Genomic DNA, 20,779 nt, shown 5'->3' with positions numbered 1-20,779 from the left:
CTCACTCACGCTCGCTTTCTTTGCTATTCTGCCCATGTGACTTGTCTTCTGAGAGCCCTCACTCTAACTCTCTGCACAGCGTTGCACTCCCGACCACGTTAAAGATGGGAGTTTTTTTTTATTCTTACATTAAAAAGCAGTAAAGTTAGCACTCGCTTCACAAAACGCATTCGCTCGGACATCACGCTGGAAAAAGGCCGCTTCTCTGAGCGCTAAAAAACACTCACAAACACACTCCAGGCTTCAGACAGTGATGGAAGAGCTGGAGCTAGAAAGCAAACCTGCAACACAGGAGCTGAGCTCACCGCCATCCGAGCCTCAGGAGGTAGGACACACACAGAGACACACACACACACTAGACTCAGCAATAGATCTTATCTCAGATGCCGGATCTCTGTGAGGCACATTGGCTCCCTGAGAACACTGACCTCAAACATTTTTTATGATATGGAAGTGATTTCCTGTAGCTGTTTAGAGCCAGACAGACTGCAGTAATGTGTGTGTTGGTCAGACTTACAGCCGTGTCATACTGGTAATAAGGATTGTCACTGCATCAGCTGAACACATCCAAATAACTCAGTCTTTGTGTTGTGAAAGTCTCTTGATTTTTCTGATTCTTCAGATGCGTCTTAGAGCCCTTTTGTATTTAGTTTGTTCTTTTCGTATTTCTCAGTTGTCAAAGTAGATAAAAACCCGTACTACATATTTTTTCTCTTTGTTTTGCCTGAAGTCATCTTGTTTTGATTAATGACCTCTACATTTGATGATATGCTTTGACTGTGGTTGGATTTTTATTGACTTTGAAAATAACTATTTAACTTTCATTCTTTTTTATTCAATCAGTTTATTTTGTTCACTCACCACATAAATGTATTACATGTGAACAAGCTTTTTTTTTTTTTTTTTTTTTTTTACTTTCTTACTATTTTTAGCTCCAGTTGTCCAAGTCTACGTAAAGATAATCCATGAAGCAAATTGTTTTCCGGCTGAAATAAAAGCAGCCATTGTTTCCGCTTCACTCTCCATTCTTTGTGCTGTACAGTATATTTATCCATCTCTTCTCTCTCTCTCTCTCTCTCTCTCTCTCTCTCTCTCTCTCTGTGTGTGTTTCTCCCACTTGTTTACTCCCATGAGCTTATAGAGTGCCTCTCTTACGCTTTTGAGCAAAAATATAACATGCAGTCAGCTTTTTGTTTGTTCGTTGTGTTACAGTATGCTCTTCGGTATGAGAAGAAAGAAAAATGTTACATAAAAGATGTTAATAGTTCTAAGTTCCACCTCCTTTTCTAAATGTAAATATTCTCTAATAGCATATAATAACTATTAATAATTTAAAAGTGTCTGTAAAATGATCTCTAATCTCTTTTACGAACACTTCCCAAAATATGACATTATATATTATATATTGCTGTATAAAATATTACATTTTAATGTGTGTGTGTGTTTGCTTGTTTTTCCCATGCGTTTGGGGTCTCTAGGAACTCTGCTTTGTGTGTGTGTGTGTGTGTGTGTGTGTGTGTGTGTGTGTGTGTGTGTGTGTGTGTGTGTGAGTGTGACATTGTGCCCTGTGATGGGCTGGCACCCCATCCAGTGTGTCCCCCAACTTACACCCTGAGCAAGACGGTGTTGTGTTTTTCTATTCCAATCTCATTGTATTCTTCAACTGTTCACTACATTCACATCACAGTACCACATTAAAACTTCTGTTTATATTTTCTTTGGCAACTTTTTTTTTAGAAATAATTTGAGACACAAAAGGTGAGAATTGTGTCTCTGTGCTCTCTCTGTAACTGTGTCTTGGTCTTTGTATGGCTTTTCCAGGATCGCAAATATGAAAACTATCTCTGTACTTTGACACCACACACCGTATCCATGTCCTCCCCAGGGTTTCCATTCCTGAACAGTGTGTGAGTGTGTGTGTGTCTGTCTGTGTGGTAACAGATGAGCAATTAGTAGTAAAGAATTTGCAACCGTAACCATACAACTCATTACTGTAGAGTTATAATAACTAACACTGCAGCAGAATTACAATATCAATGCCATTTTAACTGATTAACTAATTTTCTTTTTGTTTCTGTGATCACAAAATTACAAAATCCTGGAGGATCTGATTACCAAATAAAATTTGTATTGATATGTATAATACTATAATAATACTGTATAATACTAGGGGTTAAAGGTTCTCACCTGTCACAACAACAACAAAAACCCTGTCCTTCCATGCCTTCCTGTTCCACCCTCTATTCTTTTAATTCTGTCTGTAATTGTTCCTTTCCTTCTATTGTTACTTTGCTGCCCTCCGGCTTACCAAAGAGCTTGGGCAGTTCGGTGCATCATAACGTCCTCTCACTCCTTGTACATCATTTCAGAAATGCTTACACACCACCACCGTTCTCTCTTCTCTGTACAGGAGGGTTGTGTACACACACACACACACACACATACACACAGACAGGCCCAGTGTGAGCGTGCTGTTATCACTGCTATTTTAGAGGCGTTATCTGTATTGTTCTAGAACTTTCTTTAGCTTCATCCACTCTAATAGCAAATATGAGTGAAATCTAACTTAACAGTGAATAGAAAATACAGATAAACAGGGCTGTTAAGTGTCACGCATTGAGAGTGACAGTCACGCATTTCTGTCTTTTCTCACGCTTTCCCGCCACACATTGTATTTCTCACGCAGAAAAACGTACTATTTATCATATATTTAATAAGCCGCTGTCTCTATGGAACCGGGCACGAATCAAGCGCGTCTCCCCTGGAGCTCAGCCAATCAAAAAAAGAGGCTACACAATAGCCAATCAGAAATTAGCACTATTGTACAGTATATGGGTAAGATTTAACGCAACAACCAATGAAAAAAAACCATATTTATTAGAGAGGGTATTTTCGACGGTCGGGTTGAACAAAACACGAAACAGCTTGTCTCTGGACGGGACATTGTCCTCAATCATGACCCTAAAAATGGGTTTTAAATGGGAGCAACATTACAAATGATAACTGAGTCCAAAAAGGCAACAGACACTTACAATAAACACCAGTCATAATCTCTCTCTCTCTCTCACACACACAAACACACACAATAAATGGAAATTGAACAAATACTTTGTATTTGGTTAAAATGTGGTCAGTGATCCTGAACAAAATTTAACGGAAGCACATCGTTTACTAATCTTTTTTCAAGGGTCATTTTAATAAGTTAATAATTTTGGAGTTGACTTTACCAAACCCTTATGATAACAGGCTGTATTTATGTAATACATTTGATTTTTCACTGCTACACCATCCTAGATAAAACTATGAATAAATTGTGTGAAACATTTGTTAGTGGGCTAAGTATGCCTTAGTTCTATTTTATTTTTAATTCATTTTGCTGTGCTTGTGAGGAGTTTACATTAACTTAACTTTAATCTTAGCAGACTTTTCATAACGGGAGTTTTGTTTTTGACTTTGGTCCTCGGCAAGATATAAAAGCAGCCCTATTTTACATTATTAAATTATTTATGTGATGTCATGTGAAATTGTTGTGTCTGTAAACAAACTAATGAGTTACATTCTTTACCTCAGAACTGTAGTGTTAGCCTGAAGCGCTAACCATTTAAGTGACTGCCATTTTCCCGCCTTTTTCAGAGGTTGCTGTGGTGGTATGACCTCAGATTTTGTTTATTTTGCACTCAGTGGGAAAGGAAAAGTAAACAAAGATCAAAAATGGTACATTGGTAGATAATTAGGATACATTACCACTCTATTACATTTGTTTACGTTTCAGTTTCTCCTTGAGCTTGTTTTTTTCCAAGTAGTATATAATGGAATCTTGTAATAACTTTAAGCCACTACACTACACTCTCTCTCTCTCTCTCTCTCTCTCTCTATATATATATATATATATATATATATATATATATATACATATATATATATATAGTGTGTCAATTGGAAGACTGCTAAAGTTTGTGTAGTCAATTAAGAGTTAGTCTAGAATCTAGACATTTGGGGCTGGCTTTAATTTCCAAAGTAATTAGGTTCCCTTTCAAATGTTTCGCTCTAGGCATTACACCTGGATCTAATCCTGTCTGTGTTTTATATTTCAAGATAAAACCTATACATTACAGCTAATATTGAGCTTTAGTGGAAAAATAGCCTTGTCTAGGTTCAAGGGGATGGGTATAAAACATTCTTGTTCTTTGTTCACATTCAGACGTCATAACTAAAGAATACTTTCTGCTATTTGGACTCCACTTTATCTTTAACCCTCTCTTTGCAGGATGACAACTGGGGTGAAACAACCACTGCCATCACAGGCACTTCAGAGCACTCGATCTCACAGGAGGACATTGTGCGCATTAGCAAAGACCTGGACGACAGTGTGGGTCTGGACTGTAAACGTTATGCAGTCGTCTCGTTCTCTATTATCTTGACACTGCTGATGATTCTGACGCCGCTCGCGTTCCTCATCCTGCCACGATTGCTGTGGCCCGAAAAGCTGCGTCCATGCGGCACGGCCTGCGAGGGCCTCTTCATCTCCGTAGCATTCAAGCTGCTTATTTTGTTGCTAGCCATGTGGGCACTGTTTTTCCGGCCATCCAAGGCTACCATGCCACGCATCTTCATTTTTCGTTCTCTGCTGGTCATGCTGGCGTTCCTGCTCGTGCTGTCCTACTGGCTGTTCTATGGAGTGCGCATTTTAGACACACAGGTGAGGAGTCCAAATAACTTAAATGTTAAAAAGATTGGTGTAGATGTGTTCAAGAAGACAGACTCTATGATTTACTAGGAAGTGTTTACCAGGAAATGTGTGTGTCCAGAACATCAGACATAGAGATGGGTTAGAGAGACAACAGGCAGCTTTTCAATGCCACATACAAACTGTTCACCATATAGTGAAATACTTTGGTTAAGAAGCCAGGCTCAGGATTAGTCATGATACAGAGCTATGTACAAGTCTATGTACACTGCAGCATGTATACACAAGGATTTGATCTCACAGCTTTTTGATTTTTAACCCATGAGGTTTGAAATATAGCTGTACAATATATCAATTAATAATCGTTTATCGCAGAATTTTTCTGTATCCTGAAAAAACCTTGTTGTTGTCCTTCAGCTTCTTCCCGTTTGGGGTCGCACAGCAGATCATCCATTACACATATTTTATTTTGGCACAGGTTTTACTTTGGATGTCCTTCCTCACACAACCCTCCCATTTTATCTGGGCTTAGGATCGGCACTGAGAGTTAAAGCCTCAGTGGCTGAGTTGGTTCCCTGCCCAGGAATTGATTTCTGGCTCGCAACAGTGAGAGCACAGGATCCTGCCCTTGGGCCACCAGGGAATAACTCCGGGTGTCTTAATAATCATTGCGAGGACATGTAATGCATGTGTTAGCAATATGCTTCAATATATTACAAGGAATTTAATGACTAAAATGTGTAATGTGTAGGTCTATTCCAGTCCCTCCAATATTTCTCAGAAGTTGACGCAAAATAAACTCAACTCCTTGATATCCTGAGTAACCAGTTATATATTTGCCATCATGTAATGTCATCACATTTCTTTTCAGTTCACATGCATTTAACATGAGTACAGCTATCATTGTTTATAATTACGTATGTCATCCCAGGTAGGAGATTAAAAGAAAAATCTTGTGCTTGCAGTTTCACCAATTCAAGTAGATTTCTGCACAAAAAAGCACACAAATCTCAGGCTGCATCAAAATGTTGAAAATGTCACAAAATCAAGAATTTGTGCCTCAACAATCACAAATAAACTTCATTAGATCCTGGAGGGATTGATCATCCACCACTTTACAGTATAATTGATTTTAAAGCACATTTTAATGTGCGTCCATATTTGCAGGTTTATGACAGCCTTTAGATATAGTGCACTTCATATTGGACAATTATTGCTCTAATATTACTGCACAAGCTGTTTTACAGAGTGGTCTGCAATTACAAACCAGTGCCACAGGCACAATTTAAGCTTTCCACTGCAATTTATTTCCCACGCAGAACCCATGATGTCAGTGTATTCTAATTTTCAGCTCAGGCTAATAATAGTATTATCAAAAGTATCTAATCTTTCTCTGCAGTACTGGAGTTTTATATTTGCTGTCTCCAAACTCCTTGCTGTTCCAGGATGAGGATTATCAGGGCATAGTGCAGTACGCCGTGTCTCTGGTGGACGCACTGCTGTTCATCCACTATTTGGCGATAGTGCTGCTGGAGCTGAGGCAGCTGCAGGCCTGCTTCTCGCTCTGTGTCACGCGCTCTACAGACGGAGAGATACGGCATTACAACCTGGGACAGCTCAGGTGAGTGATATTTGTATGCAGGGTCAACACTACGCTAGAGAGATGAAAAAGCGATGTTGTCTTAAATACACACAATACATATACAATAATGAATTTCTTTATTTCTCAAAATGATCCCAGTCACCATCAATGATTTTTTTTGTCTGTTAGCCCCGCCCCCTTTTCTGCTATGTAAGCAAATCTGGGACTGTTGAGTAAATGAAGTGTCCAAAATTCCACACAAGTGCAGCATCCTGGTGATTGAAGTGCACATTATGTTGGAATTATTGGAATTATGGAATTATTGGAATTATGTTGAACACACTACGTACATTATTTGTACTACAAAATGGGATAGAATAGTGTATAAGAATGCAATTTGGGACATAAATGATATATGATAAAATGTTGATGGCTTTAGTGTATTGTATTTTTGTAAGCTGGAAGGTTCTGTATGGGCTTGCTGGATACCCATGAAAGAGAGAATACAAAACTTAATCTCAAGTGGAATGTGATGAATTATAGGTTAGTTTGTTCAGTCATAGCACAAGGTGTAAGTGTGAGGAGACTGTTGTGTCATGTTTCTGCATCTCAGCTCCAAGAACACCAAGATAGGAGTTAAAGCAAGTGATGCTGCTTTGTTGTTGTTTTGTTTTTTTTCAGTGCACAAATATTTGATTCTGTCTTTCTTGCTGCAGAAATGGTCAAGACCTACATTGGTCTTGGATTCATGAATCTACACACATGCATTTGCACAGAGAAATGCATCTTAGAGAAAGGGATGAATTGCATTCCGTTATCATTAGTCTGCTGTTGTTTTATCATCGAGCATTTTTCCAGACCTTCAGCCTTTGTCCTGCTGTCTCGATCCTCTTCTTGTTTGTGATGATCCAAGACCTGCCTCCCCTCCTCTAATATATATCCTTAAAGCAGCGGTTGCACCAAACATGCTAGGCAAGAATTTCTCAAAATAAAAATGTATTAATCAGTGATAAGTAATTCATTTTAGGAAAAGGAAAATAAAACACAGTTTGCCCACAGATTCATGACATAGAGTTACATACAGAGGAAGAATAGAAAAGAGCAAATGCAACAGACAGCACTGCAGCTCAATAGTAATTAGGCTTTGTTTGCTTGTCTTGCTCCTCTTAGCAACATGAATAATTGATCAGAGGAGTGAAGGTTCTGCATATCGAACAGTAAACAAATTTTGTCTTCGTTTTTCTGTAAAAGATTACAGTACATGTACAAACCCACAAGTACATGTGGGTTTGTAAAAATAGCAAGCGCATGCATAAAGCACATGCTGTGTTTGTAAGAATTAAATAAGCGTCCTTTAAAGCATGACACAATCTCCTGGGAGGGGCATGTGGTTCAGTATTAAAGCCACTAAAGCAGAGCACACAGGGTTACAAGCATATAGCAATACAGTCTTTAATACAGCGAAAGGGTTTGTTTCAGTTGGTTTCCCAGCAATTCGGTGAATGTGCAGTCAGAGCAAAATTGATGCCTTTGGTTTGTTTGCTATTTGTGTTGTTTAGTGTGTAACCAAAAATGCCCTGCACAGAGGAGGAAAACACAATATGGTTTAATTCAGATGGACTGAACACTGCAAATGTGAAATCACCCACAATCGTAATACAAAGAAGGATATAACAGACCACAAATGGAGGATATTCTCAGCAGACTGTAAAAGTCTGCTTGACCGGTGAAAGGCCAAGCATCCTGATAACAAGCCCTTAGGTTTTTTTTTTTTACTGGACACAAGACTTTGCAAGAGCTTGGCTCATTTGTTCAGGATCACATTATTATTTTCAGAACGTATTCTGTTAAGATGTTCAGTCAGATGTTCTAGCTGTTGCCTTATAAATAGTTGTTGCACACTGGATATTCTGGCAGAACGGGTTTAAGGCAATTGACTGTAAGCTAGCAGTAACACATACTGTATAAGCCAGAGTCAGCATAATGTATGCACAAAGTCTCTTTAATGGAGCTGATCCATTGCTGTGTGGCATGGTAGTCCATCTGGCAATGTGATGCTTATGTATAAACCACTTTTCATATTTTATCGATAAAGATACAGTTTTAAACAGCTACTCAACAAACCAGAAACAACCCACCTATCCCTATAGAGTGTCTTTATCTGCGGAAGCGTGCAAAACAAGAAACAATCAGGAAATGTAAGCGCAAATGATTGTCTGGAACACCAGGTTGTGCTTTTACCTAAAGGATCACTGACATGACTCTAGCCTGACATTCAACATTCATTAAGGAGCATGGTTCATGCATCTCCCTGGGACAGAAGCATGCCATGAGTCTGACAATGAGTCAAGAGCATGGCTCAAACCCTAGACTGGTGCAGGAACAGGCTCAAGACTGACACTGCTGCAAGGTCATGGCTCTAGTCTCATTTTAGGTCAGGAACACTGGGACAGCAGCATGGCTGACAATAGGGTAGGAGCTTGGTTACTGAATGTAGACTGTAAACTAAGTCAAACTGAGCCTACAGTAGGACTCTAATTGTCTCTGCGGACTCTCAGTCATCCCTAGTACATCACATCAAGACAGAAATATAACGGCATTTTTAGTCAAAGATATTCTATGCATAAAAAAAGTAAAAGATAAGAATAAATAAGAATCATACTGCTGGCAAATAGGAGCATGACTGTAGGAAACTAGTCCAAGGGCACAGCATTAATCAGGAAATGCTAAATAATTGTTGATGTTTCTCTGAGGGCTAAAAATCACTGTGCAGATTTTGCATATTTTTGGTAAAGAAGAGCATATAGCTATATATGTGAGCTATTCTTTTAATCATAATCTTTATCCAAAACGTATTTGTTGTCCTTTTCTCATTCCAGCATCCAAAGAGCAGCTGTGGCTATCTTGGAGAACTATTACAGAGATTTCCCTGTGCATAACCCAGCACTTCTCACAGCCTCCAAATCACGTGCTGCCAAACACCTGGCTGGCCTCAAGGTCTACAACGTGGACGGTGAGTTAACAGCCTTTCTTGTGGCTTTAAAATGTAACCAATGAAGCCATTTTTAAGATGTTCTCTGGGTAGAAACCTTCTCCTTAAATTTATATGAAGCTTGTGGATCCTAAAATTACATGTTCAGTGATTGGTAGGCTTTTCATGTATATTACATGTTATTATATAATCAATCCGTTTTCCTTATTTGAGCCGACAGTTAGACCTCTCTGTGATGTGTTACCATTTAAGTGTAGCTCTAAATACTATTTGTCATAATATGTACAAAATAGAGCCGAACATGGGACCTCTCGTGGCTTCATTTTGTGCTAGTTAATTAGTTAGTAAAATTCAATTTGGCAGGTACTCACATATTGGTAACCCTGCCTGGCTCATTGCAGTCTCTCTTCATGCAAGATTTAGCTTTAACTCATATCATGATGTCCTAGGTTTACAACTGGAATCAGATGTTTGATGTATATAATAAGTGTTATGTCCAGTACACGGTCACTCAATGCTGCTATTCATACTGATAACGTGCTGTTTTCTGGTTCTGTACTGTGCCCCTGCCTCAAAAGAGACCTTTAAAACTAAGCTGAAAGCATACCTTTTGGATAGTAAGTGAAACTTTAAACTATGTTGAGCACATTTATGACCACCAAACACACTGCCTTTTGTGAGTCTGTCAGGATTGACACCACCCAGCACAAGTGTATGATCGTTTCAAGGTGTTGTCTTTTTTTTTTTCTTTAATTTTCTCTGTTAAAGCATGCTACGTGATTGGCTGGATTTCCCAAAATCTATTGTTCTACAAACATCAAATGCTTAGCTGTCCATGGGAGAGGCAATTCTCTCTCACAGCTTTGAGTACAATTATGGTAAATGTATGCTAATAATAATCTTTTTTGGGAAACCTGACCGTTCTGTGGAAGACCGTCCTATTCTTGCTTTTTGCAAAATGTTTACTGTCCTGATGTTGCATGAATCCAAAATTGAGTATCTAGGAAACGGGAGCCTTCTTAGACACCGAATAGGCGTCAACGTTGAAATTGGAAGTAGATAGTCTTATTACACTAAGCCATTTTAAATATTTAATCATGAGTATGTTGCTGATGACTGTGTGAATTTTATGTTCATTTTCTTAAATGTTTTTTAAAACTTCATTTTTCATGGTATAATGGCCCTTTAATTCTAAGAAGGTTTTAGGTTTTCTGAGATTGAAATAAATAAAATGTAAAATCTTTGACTAATCCTACTGCATGAGTGTATGTGTGAGTCGGGGGCTTGTGTACGGCAATCAAATATTTGCACTACATAATTTAGCGTGCGAGTACTACATGGGTTTCACTACCTCGTGCTGTGATCTGTGAAGAGATCATATTCCTTCTCATGCTGTGTCAGCGATTCCCTGGAGGAATTCTGGCTCTAAAAACATTTAGAAATCCCTTTAATTTTATCTATTTTCTATGTTTAAACAAGTCATTGACCTTATGCATTGCATTTTTCAACTTGTAAAATGGCCCACTGAGGAAAAAATAAACATCATTGATTCCTGACAGATTTTGGAACGAAAGCAGAATGCCAGATTGGACAAGCGGCACTGGCGTTCGCTGCCTCTTTGATGCTCCACCTGATGGTTTTTATATGTCTTTCCTTTTGTTTTTATCTTTCTGAATCTCTTCTTTTCTCTGTCTTTCTTTTTCTTTCTGTTTGAGCAAGACTGGAGGTGTGTTGAATCAATACTTCTCATATGCCTCAGCTCCAGAGTTGGCTCTCGGGAAGCCGAAATCCCTAAACTACTCACTTCTGCCTGAGGAAGTGTGTTGTGCACTGACTCTCCATCCCTCTCTCCCTCCCTCTCTCTCTCCCTCCCTCCCTCCCTCCATTTTTTCTCCTTTTCTCAAGAACTCGCTGCTCTAGCTTGTTATTCTAACAGCACATGCCAAACCTGAAGGCTGAGAGTCAAAAAAAATCTTTGAATTAAAATATTCATTAGCTGGATGTTCTGCATTTAAATGGTACCACATTTGCTTGGCTTTATTAGTATTGACGGTAATTTAGACTAATATTAGATAAGAAAGAAGAACAAATTATATACATTTTGGACTTACACACACACACACACACACACAGTTTATATATTAATTAATTCATTAATTAATTACTTAATTAATGTCAACTTTAATTTCCCTACTGACTAAATCTCATCTCCTCTCAAATCTCATATTGAGGAGAAATCTCAATGTATCAGTTTGATCACCACTGAAACCAACTATTCCAAGACAATCTGCTCCGTTTCCCTGCTTGAACAATACAAACGTAACCATGAAGAGCTTAGCTGAAAAGTTAAATCCCATATGTTACATCTAGAGAGAAAAAAAACACGTAACTATGGTATCCATATTGAGAAGCAACACATTAATCCCTACTCATTACTCATTAGTTAGCATTTGCACATTCTGTTTTCTCAAAGCCAGGCTGTCTCCTCCAGTCGAGTAATGAAACACATCCTGAGTCGTCCCTACCATCACTTATTCATGACACCCCACCCTCTTTTAACCTACATTAACATTATCTCCAGGAAACCCCAATCCCTGTTGCCGTAACAGCGATTTAATTAGCATGCGCCGAACAATATCTTTGATGTCGGGGAAGAAGTTTATGAAGACGGACACTCGGTACCACCCTGAGACACCGAGTAGCATGGAAAAGCAGGATAACTGAATAATAATGAACCCTTGGTGCAGAAACAGAATTCGGGGAATGTAGATTAGACTTTTAGATCAGGAAGATGTTTCGTCATAGAGGTTTGAATTTAAGGAACGTGAGCACAGTTCTCCTTCATGGGAAAAGTTGCTGTGCTGCTGGAATGTTTTTTTTTTCATGCTGGACTTTTTTTTTTTTTATTTTCGCTTGATATGGTTCCATTGGTTTATGAAGTAGGAGAGTAGAAATTGATAAAATACTTTCACTCCACTGTTAAGATTAAGAGTCTGCTCTTGCCAATACCACTTATTCAATCTTCTCTCTATCTAATGCCAAGGATCTAGTACCACTTCACACTTTTACCACATGCTTTTTACTCCTCTATACTTTTATGTTTTAGAACAATATCCAGTTTTGGGTTGTTTTTTTTCTGCACAAATTTCAGATGACAAGATGACAAGAAACTTTTATTTTGTTTCTTTAAATAATGACGAGGTCAACAAAATGTCTCTCTAAATAATGACAAGGTCCAACGTCCATGTAATGTCTCTCCTCTATTATCATTTGTTCTATTTTAAAATTGATTCTAGTAAATGAAACTTGACAGTCACAACCGTTTAAACAAGAAGGACACATTAATTCAGGCTCAGTTCAGGTCACAAGCTCTTGTTCTATTATAGTAAGAGGCTCACAGCTCTGCTGCTGTGTTCAGGTCCAGGAGGCAACAACGCTGCTGCAGCGGGAATCTCTCAGTCCCAGTCTCGTGCCATGATCGCTGCCGCCGCTCGCAGACGAGACTCCAGCCACAACGAGCTGTACTACGAGGAGGCCGAGCATGAGAGACGTGTCCGGAAACGCAAGGCCAGGTGAGAAATCCAAACCTGATGCACCCCGTGCCTTCAAATCTTCGGTTTGGGTTTGAATTCTGACTCTGTCCTGTCCTCCACATGTTCTCACTGGCTTCTGGAGTTTTCTCTGAGTACTCCGGTTTATTAACCAATCCAAAGACATGTTTTAGGCTGTTTAGCATCTCTAAATTATCTGTAGTGTGTGAATAGGTGTGAGGTGTGTGTGTGAGTGAGTTGGTATTGTGTCCTGGGTGTTCCCCACCTTGTTTTTGTAGTCCCCGGATGGATGGATATTATTGTTTGACACATGCAATGAAGCAACAGTGGAATAATCAATGCCAGATTGTGATTAAAGTTGGTCTTGGTACTTTCCTGCCTTAGCACATGTATTACTTCACCCTCCAGATTGGTGGTGGCTGTAGAAGAGGCGTTCACACACATCCGGCGTGTGCAGGAAGAGGAACAGAAGAAGTCTCCAGGAGATGTGATGGACCCTCGCGAGGCGGCACAAGCCATCTTCCCATCAATGGCCCGAGCGTTGCAGAAATACCTGCGTACCACACGGCAGCAGCACTGCCACAGCATGGAGAGCATCCAGCAGCACCTGGCCTTCTGTATCACACACAACATGACACCAAAGGTATTCCCCCCCACACACACTTACTCATAAAGGTTGGAAATATAAAGGATAATACAGTTATATGTAGATTTTTTTTGTGGTTATGAGTCATTTCTCATGGAGACTGAAATTCTTTCCAGTCAGGATGTTAAAGCAGTCATTATGTTCTGTTCAGAAACCCATCTTGAAATTATTATAACCTGGCAAGCAGGATTTTCTCCTTACTGATCTTTACATTATAGTTTCTATCTGATTTCTGTCAACTCTTCTCAAAGTTTTTAGCTAGAGCATTAGTTAGGACTAACCTGAGCTCCTATGATAGTAGGGCTGGGCGATATGGCTGAAAACTGTATCACGATATCAGTGTTTCATATTGATATCGCTGTGTCGATATCGATAATTAGTGATATTTTCTATGACCCATTTAAAATAAGGACCAGGAGAAAAATATATGTAATAATATATTACATTTAAATGTTTTTATTTTAAACTTAACCTTCCTCTGATCCCCCTTCAGTTATTAAGACAGAAATGTCAACAAGCAGGAAAACTCAAATAATTAAAATGTAAACATAAGTCTAAAGTCACAATGAACACTTAACAATTATCTCTTAACATTTAAGGTGTGAAATGAAAGAACATGTAAGAAATGCTTAATAAAGTGTAATAAAATAGTGCAAAGTGTTAAATATAAACATAGAGAAACTAGAGAATTTAGCCAAACTTGATACTGTTACATGATTGGCTGTTAGCGTGTCACTCCCTGCGTTGCTAGGTCACCAGAGAGTGAGTGCCTTTGCTAATGCAACCAAATTTGCTTCGCAACCTCTGTTTTCTTCCGACAAAGAATAAAAAATATTGAACGTTTTATCGAAGACATTTTTTATTGATATCGATCACGTGTCTATCGCGATACATATCGTTGTCGTTTTATCGCCCAGCCCTATATGATAGTCTGGAGTTTTTCATTCATATGATGTGACATAGACCAGGATAAAGCGGTTCCTAATGTTGAATGAATAAAATATGAGTTAATGCTTTGTTAACTTTGTTAGTTGATTAAGTGCAGCCTTTAATCGTTTAAACACTTCACTGGAATGTTAACAGGTTGAATGAAACCAGTATGAACTAGTTTACAAATCTTCTAAATTGCCAGATGAACCTTGCGTGTTTTGAGAGATTTTTGTTGATTGGTGATGAGCTCAAACATAGAGTCCTGTAGTTATGAGCTTTGTCGGGAGACCCAGAAGTGATCATTACTCTGATTCCGTAATCAAAAAAATCATTAATGTTTAAACTACTTTTAAACTTTTGAACTTTGAACTCTTTCTGACTTTGTTCTCTGATAAAGATCTACTCTGCTCTCGTAATTCGAAGGTTGTAAGAGTGTGAAACATGACGAGGCTGAAATAGATGAGTTTTCTGTTTGCTGTGATAAAGTTTAACTTCTCTGACAATAGTCCCTTTTAACTGCTTATTAGCAACAGTCTTTTTCAAGGCATGAAAAAGCCCATGTTCACTACAGACCTTATTGCAGGTATTTAACCAAAAACCTAGGATTAATTACGATGGAGCCAGAAATACAAAAATGCAAATGCTAAATTTTTGGTTTTAGGACTCATTCCATCAGCAAATTCTGCTGGTCAATAGGAACATTTGATGAGTTTATTACTGAAACTAACATTTGTAAAATCCTACAACAGACGAAACTGCAGTAGAACCCTAAAGATTTTACAGCAAAGGTTATCAGTTCACAGAGCACACTGTCCTGAAGCCTTTTTTGACAGAAGAAGTACATTTTAAAATGTACACAAAACATTTTCAGCTTTTTACATTTACATTTACGGCATTTAGCAGACACCCTTATCCAGAGTGACTTACAACTGAGCAACTGAGGGTTAAGGGCCTTGCTCAGGGGCCCAGCAGTGGCAGCTTGGTGGACCTGGGGTTCAAACCCATGACCTTCCGATCAGTAGCCCAACACCTTAAACCACTGAGCTACCACATCCCATTTTTATTGAAGAGCACAGAATATTTATTTGTTTATTCATTTGTTTGATTGTTTATTCTGTTATTTTTTTGCACAGGCTTTTCTGGAGAGCTACCTGACCCCAGGCCCCACGCTGCAGTATGGACGCGAGCGCTGGTTCGGCCGTCAGTGGACGCTAATCAGTGAGGCATCTGTGAACAGCGGCCTCAAGGACGGCACAGTCTTCCTGCTCAAGTCTGTAGACTTTACCCTGGTGGTCACCACAAAAAAGATCCCCTACATCAGGCTGTCTGAGGAGTTCATCGACCCCAAATCACACAAGTTCGTCCTGCGACTACAGTCAGAGACCTCGGTGTAGACCCACAGCTTGTGGTATCGTCTCTATTCACACAGTTTTATATTAATTCTTTGGCTTTAAAATTTTTCTCAGTTATTTGGGGGTTTGCAGTTGTATTATGTTGTCTTTATATATATATATATATAATATATACATATAAATCTGTATACACATATTTGAATATATTTCCTTTTAATATTTTTTGCTTTGTTGTTCGGATTTTGGTGAGCGATAACATGACACAAGACTCAACATTCTTTCACTAAAGAAAAAGAGAATCCAGAGAAAAGAAGAAGAAAGAAACACAACGCCTCAGTGAATCTCTCATGATGGTGGACGGACCGAATACAGAACATCCTTTCTGCTGTTATTCCGTAGCTCTGACAGACTTGTTCAGGCACATCACTGTTAAACTTTTTTTTTCTACTGTAAGTGCAAACTAACTCTTGGTGCTCTTTAAAACATTCGGTTTGTATTTCTGCTGATGATACACACCATGATCATGATCATGTTTTCCACTCTCTTTTCCACAATATGCACAATGTACAGATGTGAGGTTTTGGTGTGTATCTATCGGAGTGTATTCAGACAAGTTTCGTGTTCAGCTGTTCACAATGAATTGAAAGGTCACGTGGTGAAAGCAGTGGTTTTGTTCTGTTAGCATTTGGTTCGATTTAAGCATTTTGTGATCATAATTGAAAGTCATTGAATTTAATACAAAGGTCAAAAACTAAAGTCACCAAAAAGGTCAAAGCTGCAAATTCTCAACAGGAGGTTGAGCTAATACTATGTCCGTTTAAGTAAGAAGCTTAATCAATAATAATTTATATTTAACAAGAAGAAACCTAAATGAACTGGTTCAACTTCTTGTCAGAAAACTGACCAGCATTTAAACACTTAATTTAATTGAATCATATTGTTATCTTTCAGCATTATTAAAGAGTTCAGACATTAATAATTAACATTAATTAACAAAGGGATTGTTTGACCAAAAACACTAATGTGGCTAATAAAACTAGCATGATGTCATGCGACTAGTTATGCTACTCAGTTTTTATGTTGCTGTTATTTGGCTTTTTTTTGGTGGAACTTTACTACTAACAGTCTGAAGCATGGACTTTGGGGACATTCTGACTGGATCAGGAACATTTTAACAGCAGACATGACCGAGTCCTGCTCTCTTAACTCTACTTGTTAAGAATATGGCCAAAGATAAGGACATTAACTGATACTTAATATTTTTAATAAAACATATCTTATGGTTATTGGTTATGGAAAGCACTTAAAAAGATTGTAGAGATTCTGACTAATCACTAATCACTGTAAGGTCTCTGATGAATCAGGTTTGGTCAGTAATGCATTGGGGAAAATTTCGAGAATGGAATTGAACTGAATTTAACAAAATTTCATTTTTGTCTGATGCAAATTCTTGCATTTCTTTCTAGGTCACATTTAGGACTGAAACATTATGCAAAATTAAATAGATGATCATCATAAAACCACATCTACATTATGGTTCCTTTGTAACCCAGTAGCTTATAGCATTTGATAAACAGATACAGCAATTTTTTTCAGGTAAATCACGTGTCCTGCTTCATTACTTATAAATAAACAGAACGTTTTGCTTGCACAAATCAGAGGGACGCTACAACCCAGGAGCTGATTTTTTTTAACAGTAACAGCACATCACTGTTTTATTCCTCTTATAACAGTATTTGATAGCGATTATAAAAATCTGTTTATTAATGAACAGCACGCTGTACTTATTAGCAGTTTTTAGGTATATTTGATATAATGACGGGGGGCACGGTGGCTTAGTGGTTAGCACGTTCACCTCACACCTCCAGGGTCGGGGTTCGATTCCCGCCTCCACCTTGTGTGTGTGGAGTTTGCATGTTCTCCCCGTGCCTCGGGGGTTTCCTCCGGGTACTCCGGTTTCCTCCCCCGGTCCAAAGACATGCATGGTAGGTTGATTGGCATCTCTGGAAAAATTGTCCCTAGTGTGTGATTGCATGAGTGAATGAGAGTGTGTGTGTGTGTGTGCCCTGCGATGGGTTGGCACTCCATCCAGGGTGTATCCTGCCTTGATGCCCGATGACGCCTGAGATAGGCACAGGCTCCCCGTGACCCGAGGTAGTTCGGATAAGCGGTAGAAGATGAATGAATGATATAATGACCATGAAACTGCATTTTCCCCATTATAGCTTTATTATATCAGTCATAAACAGTCAAATTCTTGTCATTATATTGTTTGCATACACAACCAAATACAGTACAACGTGGTGAAATCAAAATATTTAAAATATAATATATGAATACAATTCTTCCATAACTTAGATGTTTTTTTTTTTGTTTTGTTTTCTTTTTATAAGAGTAAAAAGTACAGCTTTTTATCATGACACCAGAAAGTCATCTGTGCTGAAGAATTTGCCTTAAATTACTGGCATCTCTTACTGTTACTGTTATCAAGCGCTAGCACTGGAGACTCCTTCAAAAAAAGACTTAAGTGGTGGTTCAAACTGTTAAGGCTCTGGATTGTTGCTCAAAAAGACAGCGTTTGAACCCCAGCACTGCTAAACTGCCTCTGTTGGGTCTATGAGCAAGGCACTTTACTCTTTCTGCTTTAGACTTGCTGTCATGTCTGACTCCAGCTTTCTACCAAGCTGGGATATGTGAAAAAAAAAACTATTTCAATGTGCTGTGATGTATATGTGACAAATCATAAGGGCTTTTTCCTCTCTAATGTAGACTCTCCACCATACTGTTGTTACTATGGAAACAATATCATATTAGACCGAGTACATTGATATAAAGCTGTGGTCTCCTGCTGTCAGAGATGCCGCAAAAAAAAATTATCAACACTCTCTAGCCAAGGAGACACAAGAATTTACCAGCGCTGGGGTATAATACCAGATAAAGCACATTTGTGAATTGAACAGATAGAGAAAATCAATTAGAAAGCAGGAAGGGATACTTTAATGCAGCCTTTATTACAAGGGAACCAACTCTAATGCTGAAAACATCTGGAAAATACTCACAGAACATTCACACAGGACGTACAGTACAGGAGAAGTTATTCCAAGGAAAAATGCTGACTTCTGAAGCCATGTACATCGTTCAAAGGAATAATGTGGTAAATTATTTGTTGTTAGTTATTAATTAAGTGTAACACATTTAGGTTATTCCAATAATCGCTGTTACTACAGGAGTTAATGACTTGCTACTGCAGAGTTACTGGGTTAATAAGGAACCTTATTGTAAAGTGTTATCCACATGATGATCTGATTATTGTGGAGGTTAACAGATAGCAGGTTTTCTGTACTGTACTTGTAGTATTGTGTAGCCTAATGATGCATGTTGAAATTATTTTTGTCATGTCATCTACACTAACCATTCACTTTATTGGGAACACGTACCTGCAAACCTCCACATTCATGCAGTTATCTAAGCAGCCAATCGTGTGTCAGAAACACAGTGCAAAAAATCATGTAGATACAGGTCAAGAGCTTCAGGTAATGTTAAGATCAAACATCAGAATAAAAGAAAAGTCTTATCTTTGACTTTGATCATGGTATGTACGTTAGTGCCAGATGGACTGGTTTTGAGTATTTCAGAAACTGGATCTCCTGGGATTTTGACACACAACAGTCTCTAGAAAAACAAAAAAATTGAGTGAGTGAAAGACAGTTCTTTGGGTGGAAACGCCTTGTTGATAAAAGATGTACAAAACAGCGAAACTTGAGGTGGATGAGCTACATCAGTAGAAGATCACCAAGCCAAGAACAGGAATCTGAAGCTATCATGGGTACAGACTCACCCACATTGGACACCTGATATTTTCCCGATCTTAATTTTTCCAGTTTGGATGAAACTGTTACCATGATAGCATCTAATTCTTGTTCTTGGCTGGCAGGAACCTTATGTGGTCTTCTGCTGTTGTAGCTCATCCACCTCAAGGTTTGATGTGTTGTGTTCTGAGATGCTTTTCTGCTTACCATGGATGTAAAGAGTGATTATTTGAGTTACTGTAGACTTCCTTCCAGATCAGAAAAATCTCTCACATCAGCCCGCAGATGAGACACATTCTGCTTAAAGCCTGTTCAGAAATTCCCAGAAGATCATCAGTTTCTCATTAAATACTCAAACCAGCCCATCAGACTGCAGCACAAGCCATATTTAAAGACACAGATCTTATCATTTTCTTCATTCTAATGTTCGATGTGTACATTAATTGAATTTCTTGTCCCTATGGACAGGTTTGTGTACACCTGACCTTCACACCCATATGTGGCTCTTCCTCAAACTGTTACCACAAAGCTGGAAGCACACAGTGGCCTACGATATCTTTGTATGTTATTGTTGTAGATTTCCTTTCGATGACAACTGAGGAAGTAGAAACACCAAGCATGACAACAGCACTCAAGTTTGGAATAAGATTCATATGCATGCACTTTTACCCCAGGGAACCTCAAAGCAACATCTTTTTATGATCTTCCTGCAAATAATTAAAAAAATACGCTGATGGATTCGGACCACTCTCTAGGAAAGATCACTAAAAGCATCAGCCTCCAGCTGAACTGCTTAATTATTAATGATATCTTCTAATATGATATTGATTTGTCTCTTGTTCCACTTTAGTTTTGTATAGCTTATTTCTGCCACTACAAGAAACTGTGCAAATGTTATTTTTGTACTTCTTCTGAACAGCAGAAGATCCTCCTTACAAAAAAAGGAAAAAAAAAATTTTTTATATAATGATATCAATGATCACTGGTGTACTTTTTTACTTTGATCCTCTCTCACAATGTGACCGTGCCTCTGTTTTTACACAGTGTGCTTGTATTTATACTGTATATGTGTGTAATTAATTCATTCCTTCTCAAAAACACTGCAGTTACACTTGACTTTCTTCACCTGTTGCTCTGAAATGCCAACATTTATATACCTGATGCTATGTTGTAATAAATGTGTCCAAGATCACAACACTCACTTGTATGAAATAAACATTTGTATGAACA

At 38.4% G+C, this 20,779-nt stretch overlaps 1 protein-coding gene across 3 annotated transcripts in view; it reads left to right on the top strand.

Annotated features, from left to right (window-relative positions):
* The window catches only part of LOC132839323 (vang-like protein 1), a 55,820-nt gene extending 35,041 nt beyond the window's left edge, over positions 1–20,779 (top strand). Inside the window, exons 4-10 of one of the 3 annotated variants that reach the window (XR_009647721.1) lie at positions 4,268–4,699; positions 6,133–6,308; positions 9,149–9,282; positions 12,680–12,833; positions 13,221–13,455; positions 15,522–16,189; positions 20,018–20,779. Coding sequence is in view for 2 of the 3 variants with exons in the window: in XM_060860242.1 (XP_060716225.1) it covers positions 4,268–4,699; positions 6,133–6,308; positions 9,149–9,282; positions 12,680–12,833; positions 13,221–13,455; positions 15,522–15,782 (1,392 nt within the window). In the remaining variant the exon portion in view is untranslated. Of the gene's footprint in view, positions 1–4,267; positions 4,700–6,132; positions 6,309–9,148; positions 9,283–12,679; positions 12,834–13,220; positions 13,456–15,521 lie in introns of all 3 variants that reach the window. The other 2 variants (XM_060860242.1, XM_060860241.1) reach the window with 2 other exon arrangements.

Source organism: Tachysurus vachellii, chromosome 24, assembly GCF_030014155.1.
Source record: "Tachysurus vachellii isolate PV-2020 chromosome 24, HZAU_Pvac_v1, whole genome shotgun sequence".
Classification (NCBI taxonomy): Eukaryota; Metazoa; Chordata; class Actinopteri; order Siluriformes; family Bagridae; genus Tachysurus; species Tachysurus vachellii.
Note: the sequence above shows the minus strand (reverse complement) of the source record. Positions and strands in the feature narration are given on the sequence as shown.